The 8107-nt window shown below is 34.3% G+C and overlaps 2 protein-coding genes across 2 annotated transcripts; one reads left to right on the top strand and one right to left on the bottom strand.

The window, feature by feature from the left end:
• Positions 1 to 967: 967 nt before the first annotated feature.
• On the top strand, positions 968 to 4687 carry LOC112421295 (uncharacterized). Its single transcript, XM_024782449.2, has 4 exons — positions 968 to 1109; positions 1204 to 1286; positions 1377 to 1467; positions 4309 to 4687. Exons 1-4 carry the CDS (start codon positions 1078 to 1080, stop codon positions 4337 to 4339), a joined length of 237 nt encoding a protein of 78 aa, XP_024638217.1. The 5' UTR covers positions 968 to 1077; the 3' UTR covers positions 4340 to 4687.
• Positions 4688 to 7163: 2476 nt separating this feature from the next.
• On the bottom strand, positions 7164 to 7837 carry LOC11444413 (uncharacterized). Its single transcript, XM_003609198.4, has one exon. The coding sequence runs from the start codon at positions 7748 to 7750 to the stop codon at positions 7409 to 7411; it is 342 nt and encodes a 113-aa protein (XP_003609246.1). The 5' UTR covers positions 7751 to 7837; the 3' UTR covers positions 7164 to 7408.
• Between the last annotated feature and the right edge of the window lie 270 nt (positions 7838 to 8107).

The following is an 8107-nucleotide window of genomic DNA, read 5'->3' as shown; positions in this document are numbered from 1 at the left end:
GCGAAACAAGGAGCAAACAATATAAAGTCTTTAGTCGTTGTTCATGAACCTCTTTCTTGTCTTTTCTAAATAATATGCTTGCAAATGCTTTAGAAGTGTCCTTTTTGAAGGATTAATTTTCTTTTTTGTGTCGTAACAAATAAAGCCTTTGATTTTTTTTTTTTTTTTTAACCCTTTGGAGTTTGGTTAGAAGGAAATAAATCATGACCTACATTCTTACATAAAAAATCGAACTCAATTCTGCTAAACAATTATTCTTTATTCAAAAATTATCAAATAGTTCAAGACATTAAAGCCTTTTTCTCTTTCTCTTCTCTCCTTCTCAAATTCTAGTCGTCACTCCTTTCTTCTTTTCATCGGATGGGTGATTTAGGGTCAATTTTTGATCAAATTGACCCTAAATCACCTCTCTAACTCGTTTTTCTATTTTCCTTTTATTGAAATAAGTGATTTTCGCATCTATTACGTTTTTTATTTTGTGATTTCGTCATCTTCGTGCGACGTTGGTTTGTTCGTCGTCTTTGTGCGACGTTGTTTGTCTTTCTTGTTTCTCTCAGGTATTTGATCGGTTCAGATTGTCAGATCAGCTTCGATCCAGTGCAGATCCAATCAATGACTTTGGCGTCATCCACGTTGCAGATCCGGAGATATGGCTATTCCGGAGATTTAAATATAGTCATATGTGTAGGCATTTGTACCTTGCCGTTTTATGCTATTAACATGGATGTTGTGAGCCTGTTCACAGATTTATCCTTTTTATTTTTAGCGAATTTACATTATATCGATGTACTATATCAATTTGAATGAATGAATATCATTTATTTTTGTCAAAAATTTAAGACATTATTTTAAACACCGTTCTCTTATCACTATATATCTTAAAATAATTTACATTTTTTAGAGGAAATTTTGTTTGGCACATAGGGAATTTTTTGGTACATAGTTATTTAAAAAAAAATATATGGTACATAGTTAGCACTATTATTCTTGTCACTTCAGAAAAAGATTATCATATTGTATCGGGAAAAATCCCTGCTGACCCTGTTTCAACAACTCTCGATCTCGATCAATTCCGCTATGGCGCCGACGTCGTTTGATCCTGCTAACATGTAACGTTTTCTCATTCATACTTCAACAATTCAATTTTCACATTCATCTCCTTAATCAATTCTTCATGTCTTCCCTTTAACTGCTATGCTACAGAGAACCCGTTGCAAGAAGGAAGAACAATGGTCCTCCTCTCAAGTTCCTTTTTCCTCTCATATATGCTCCTGTTCTACCTCTAAGTTAGTCACTTTCTTCATTCAATTCATTTTTCGCTTTTCATTCAATTTTTTTATTTTTTATTTTCTTGATTATGATATTTTCAATTTCAGTTCGTTTGGGGTTGCGGCATAAACCTGTTTTGAGAGATCGTTTGTTTACAGCTGTGTTGGCCGGTGCTTTTCTTCATGGAGGCTATCTCGTGTATCCTTTTTTCTATGTGATGCTGCTGCAATACAATTATAGGGTTGTATAAAAATATACTGTATACTTTAGTATTTCTGTGGAACTTGTGCTATATTTATGTGTGGCTTTATTTTGGTCATTGGATGCTTGAGATTCTCAATTAGAGTTAAGAAACCGGTATTTCTATTTAGTTTGTTTTGTGTAGGATTGCAAAATGGGTTTCAACATTTAGAATAGTTTGGGGGTTACAATATTTTAGTTTAGAAATGACAACATTAGAGAGAGAGAGAGCACCTATTGTAGAAAAGATGGTGGAAACTAGGCTTAGGTGGTGTGGGCATGTAGAGAGAAGACATGTGGATTATGTAGCAAGGAGAGTAGATCATATGGAGGCTATGAAGCACGGACACCGACAATAATTTGAGACAATCACATAATTCAATGTAGTTATATTTGTCTGTGTCGGACACTGCCGCGTGTCCGACACCGGCACATGTCTAATCCGAGGAGTGTTCGTGCTTCAGAGGATGGAGGTAGTCAAATCACTAGAGACAGATCAAGACGTAGAAAACTATTAAAAAAATTTAAGAGATTAAGACGTAAAAAATTTATGGCATAATTCGATCCATGTAACTGACCCCACTTAGTGGGATAAGACTTGATTTGTTGTTGTTATTGTTGTAGATTGTATATATTTACCCTGTTTGATAGTCTAAATGTTGTCAAGTGGATGACTTAATTAAGCCCTTACAGCATAAGGGCTTATCATATAAATGTTTATCTTTAAGCTATTTTTTTTAAGTTATTTGTATAACAAAAGTTAAATGCCTAAAAAAAAAGATAAATACAGTCAAATTGTTTTTATATAAGCTAAAAACTATTTTCATAAGTTATCTTGGAGAGTTTATGGATGGATATAAGCTAAAAACTGCTTATGAACATATCACAGATGGTTTCCATAAGCTGTCTAAACAGTCTTACAAGTGGTGTTTATGCCAGTAGATAAGTTCAAATAAGCCAATTCAAACAGGCCTAGCCCTAATCTTTTGCATTTTGGGATTTTACATTGCCGATTTTTGTTTATTAACTAAAGTTTGAATTGGTTCTCTGAGGCTACTGGAGATTGGACATGAAATACTTGTTAACTTTTGCTTTGTGGGTCTGTGAGTAGACAAGGAAAGGGGAAATAACATGATAGGAGTATTCTTGACCAAAGAAGAAAAAAAAACATGATATTGGACTCAGTTCAGGTTTCATCTTAATTTGTCATAGTGTCAAGCCTACGTTGTCAATCGTTGATCACGGAAAATAGAGATTTGTGCAAATTCCGCTATGCTTTTTTTATTTGAAAACTCGGTATCCGATTCAAGAATTGACTAATCCGAGGGGACCAATCCCACCGCCCACTTGCGGGGGCCCCGTTTAAAGCAAGGGCAAGCTCTGTATGGACTTAGCCCACCGAAATTGGCACCAAAGGGAAATCGAACCTGAGACCTCTGGAGGAGCAAACTCCAAGATCCCAAGCCAACCACTAGGCCAACCCCAAATGGGTTGCAAATTCCTCCATGCTACAATGCCATAGTGCCACTATAGCCGCTATTTGACAACACTTTGCATTAAATAGCGTTTCGCGGAACAATAGCAGTTTCTTCCAATTCTGCTGTGTTATTGCGTTATAGCCTCACTATAGCCTCTATTTGATAACACTAGTCAATGCTAGGCACGAAAAGTAGGAGGTTCCCGTGATTTTTCCGAGACACGTAAATGACTGTTTGGTCTGAGAAAATATTTTATATTTTCATCTGCTATTTATTTTGTCATTTTGTTTCTTGTTTTCAAAGTTTTCTAGAGCAATCAATGAAAAGTAATAATATGACTTAACTGTTTGTCAAACTAAACTTTGAAATAGAAAACACAGTGAAAGTAGCAGTTTTGTAATTGAAAATGAAAACATGAAATGAAATATATAAAAAAAAAAAAAGTGCAAACTGAACAGGTCTTAAACTTTCATTGTGGTTAGGAATTTTTCTGATGTTAAACTGGATTAACTGTATTCAATTATCGTTAGTCCAAATTTGGTTGGTAAGGGGGCTCAGAATAGAATCACAACTTAGGTATCTTTCCTTGGATTCCTTCACAAAATAATTTTGACGTGTTGACTAGATATCACTAACAATGACTGATATTTATTGATTTTCTAGACCATTGTTTCTGATATCAATTAATCTTCATTCATTTTGGTTTTAGTTTCTTTCATTAGACTTTAGAGAAAGTAGTGGAAGGCTTAAGATCAGTTAGGGTGTTGAGGGTTTTCATTATAAGATGCCAGTTTGGCATTCTTGCTCTTATGCGTTACTCATACATTGCCATTCCTTTGACATCAATGCCGTTATATTATTTATTTAATTAGGCAGAAGTAGTTGAAGTTCGAGATCAGTTTATGAATGTTGAAATTTTCATTGCCACAAACTGACCCTAATTGAGTTATGCCAGTAAATAAGGCATATGCAAGCCAAAGTGATACTAAAAGGTGCTCGTTCTTTGTTAATTTTGGATTTTGAAAGTTATTAAACTGTAGAATACAGCAACACTAATAACAGGGAGAAGTATGGGTGTAAAGCATTTTATTTCCCTCTTACATGTTTGTCATGTCTTGTCAAATTCCTATGCCATGTTTCCTTTCTGACTTGTATAACTAGAATGAAATTACATTGATTGGATGGTGACAAAAATTTTACGGTGCTAAATCAGAATTTTCACCTTGTAAATTTGTAATTGACCAAATTCAACAATCCATCGACTGTTTTTTTAGTCAATCTATATTTTCTTATCACGTTTCTCCTTAATGACAATATCCAGATCAGATTTGTATGATGCTGAGAGCAAATGATTATACAGAGCATGTATTGGGCGTTAGACCAGCATCGTTTACATCACAACTCAGGTCCTCAATAAATTATTTGACTTGCGTTTGCTGCTCAAAATCCTGGTAACACCTTAAATAGAGAAATTTTATCATGTACGAATTTTTTTTCCCAATTTTTTGGGAAGATTATTGTACCACATACTATTCGAGAATTGCATCTTTTATTGCGGCTTTAGCTTTTAGTAGAATAATTATGGAATTTGGAGGCTATTCTTGATCTCCTCCAAGTGTTATAATGCGAGCAAAATATGGTCTAATTGGATTCAGAACATCAATATGCATACTTGATATAAATCTTATTTGCTCACCTGATATAGATCGTGATATAAATAAATCTTATTTGCTTTGGTGAGTGAGTTGATGCTGACTTGTGAATAATTTATATGCTCCAAGTGGATTCATAGCATCAAATGAATTTTCTCAGCTAGAACTGATTTATAGTTTAAATAAACCACTAAGGTGAAAATATAGCTGTGATGCTGGATTAGGTATTGTGTTTCTTCATTGTACATGATAAAAGAGATGAGTAGTTATGCTATCTGTAAACAAGCTTGGTTGGTATCTAGACTTCAGTTACAAGCCAAGGCTACTGCGCGACTTACTGAACTTGTGTACCGTGCGAGATAACTTAGAACCATTAGATCTCTAGTGATTCTACCTGATATTATTGTGTATTGTCAGAACCATGTTTTTTTATCATTCTCTATTTGATTTTCCACAATCCTATTCCTGACAAGATTTTACCACACTCAAGTCACTGGATTTTCTCCCTATAACCCCCCACTTCTCCATCTCTGTCTCGACTGCACTGAATATGAATCCACTCTTTGGTTTCACTCAGGCGCCGACTGGAGAAGAGTTTACACACTCTGTTCATCATCTTTAATTTAAAGGTCCAAATCTTTTTTTCAAAATACCAGACTGAAAAAGGAAGCAACCCAGGAAATAATGTTTTTGCGGAGACTCCTAAAGACTATGAAATCATTGCATTGGAAATTGGAAGACTTTTGATACAGAGGCTGTAAATGTTGACCCGCTATGTGATATCATATTGATTAAATATGATAGACCGTAATGAGTAATGACATTTTTCTAACTTGTTCTTGCAAATAAAGATTTAAGGGTAAAATGGTTAAATCGGGGAGCATAGAAGGAAGGCCAGTGTAGAAGACTGAAGATGAGGGGGAGGAAAATTTGATGGCAGAATAGAGGTTTTTGGAAATTTTCGGATATAGAATAAGAAAAACTACTTTGCAGAGAATATATAGTAATGTCATGCAGAACCGCTAAATCTAACGGTTCTAAGTTATCTCAGACGGTAAGTGACTTGAGCAAGTTTCGCACGGAACCCAGCTCCTCTGTTACAAACCAGTTTTGACATTTCGTTTGGGTTTCATCTATGTGAAGTCACCTTTAGTTTTAGTCTTTAGCAGTTCAGAGCTCATTTTCCAAATCGCTGTCGTAAACTAGAGTGGCTTAATGACCTGCAAAAATAGTACTAATCTCCTAAAGGGAATAAGGCACTGATGCTGAGTTAATATGTTTGTATGGTGAAGTTTAGAAGGAAAGGAAAGGGAAGTGAAGGAAGTAAGTAGGAAGATTCTCATTTTAAATGAATATTTTCCTTTTTTATTAATTTTAAATGGGGATATAAAATGAGAATTCGTTTGCAGCAAAGTACAAAATATTTTGTCTCATATATATCCCCATTTTATACTTTGCTGCAAAATATTTTGATTTGAGTATATGATACACGTTTACGTAGTTTTGATTTTTCGGCAACTGCATGCGAAGTTCTAAACTGAATATTACATAAATATTCCTAAACAGAATTCTTTCTCTATTTTTTTTTTTTTAAAATATTATTTCCCTTTGTTTTCTTGAGAAGCCTATCTTGCGTTGAAATCATAAATTATTGGTCTATTCAATGTATTTTATTGCGTTAAAAATAATAGATAGCGATGTTGAGTATCTTTGACTTAGGATATTTATCTTACAATTCTTTTAACAAAATACAATTGAATAGAGTAGTTTTTCTTCTATTATTGGGTGACTTGCTATCTGTAAATAAAAGTTATATCAAGCCCCAGTTTTTATATATTAAATCCAAGAGAACATCATCAATGTAAAAAATTACAACAAAATAGAAAACCAAATGATTAGTAGACCAAATTTGACTATAGAAATAATTTTTTTTTTTGAAAAAACAAATTGTTTAATTTTATTTCATATATCCTAATCAATTCTTAATATTTACGGAATCAATTGTTATTCACTTTTGCTTTTAATTGTGCTTTGAAGATCTCACGTCTCGAACCATGATGATGATGATCTATGGGATATTGTCAATTCATATTCAATTAATTTCTTATTCAACCCCATTTTCTAAAAAAAATTGTCAAAAACTGATGCAAATATCCTTACTGGTGGCATATTCGCTAGTGCATCTTCTCTTTACAAGAATTATCACAAGATTCATAAACTAATCACAAGATTTAGTTAATTCCACAGACTACACACTACTATATGTAACTATTAATGACACATTACCGGATAGGAACGCAAAGCATATTCCCATGCTAGTTGATACTTGAGACAGAATATTATTATTTTAAAATTCACTAAGATCCCATCCCATATCAGATATACTCCAAATCTAAGTTACTCTTCTAGTCAACTTGCACAATAATATATGAAATTAATGCTTCTTCCACATTTAGGCAATATCATATCCAAAGTTAAGAAAACTTCTAAGTAAAGTTAAAAATAATCCATCAATATATCAGAGTAAAGTTAAAACAACACATGCATATTACCAATTATATTTATACATTGAAAATTATTATTCTATATACACAATGATTAATCAGTTGAAATTAAACGCTAAACCATTACACAACATTGCTTGGCGTTAACACTTAAATCAAATCCCTAAAATCTGGATCTTAAAATAAAAAACTAAAAAAAAAGCAAGAAAAAACGAAAACGATGCATGCAACGTAATGTGAAATGGAAGTTTCCGGCACCGGAAGATTACAGATCGGAGCGAGCCTTGAAATCGGAAGCGAGTCGAGAAGCGATGGCAGAGTGATACATAGTATCATGAAACGATTCAGTGCCAACGGTCATCTTTCGAAGCTGCTTCGCTTTCTCCTCTGTGAGACCACCGGAAAAGCGCAGTTGTGACGGCTTTGACGACGGATCTGATTCCGATTTCGGTGCTTTGTTGTCGGAATCGATGTAGTCAGGTTCTGATGACATACCGAACAGAGGGGTCCACCAGTTAGTGGAGGAGGAATTTCTCCGGCGATCGGGATCTGGAATCCGGTGACCGGATCCGGCACACGCTTGAATTGGTATCATTGTTGAAGCCATTTTTGAGAGCTTTTGAGATATTTTTTTATTTCTGTTAAAAACGGTTTGATTTGTTGGTAGGGTTTGAGATTGTCCTAAACCATTGTGTTTTTATAGCGTTTTTAATGGGGAAAAGGATAAGAACGTACACGTGGCGTTTTCGTTGGGTTTGTTTCTTACACGCTTTTTTAATTGTTTTTTAACGATAATGACGTTGCGTGTCGTTGACGTGGCAACACGGTTCATTGGGCCCATTGGGCTTGGGCTTTTCATGACAAATTGCATGCAAAGACAAAGGACATGGACAATAGAAATTGCTATGTGCATTCTTGAGTTTGTCTTTTTTAGCAAAGGAAGATGGAAAATTTGAACGGTGAC

This window comes from Medicago truncatula, chromosome 4 (genome assembly GCF_003473485.1).
Source record: "Medicago truncatula cultivar Jemalong A17 chromosome 4, MtrunA17r5.0-ANR, whole genome shotgun sequence".
In the NCBI taxonomy this organism is placed as follows: domain Eukaryota; kingdom Viridiplantae; phylum Streptophyta; class Magnoliopsida; order Fabales; family Fabaceae; genus Medicago; species Medicago truncatula.
The sequence above is the reverse complement of the archived record's forward strand: the minus strand, read 5'-3'. Positions and strand labels throughout refer to the sequence as shown.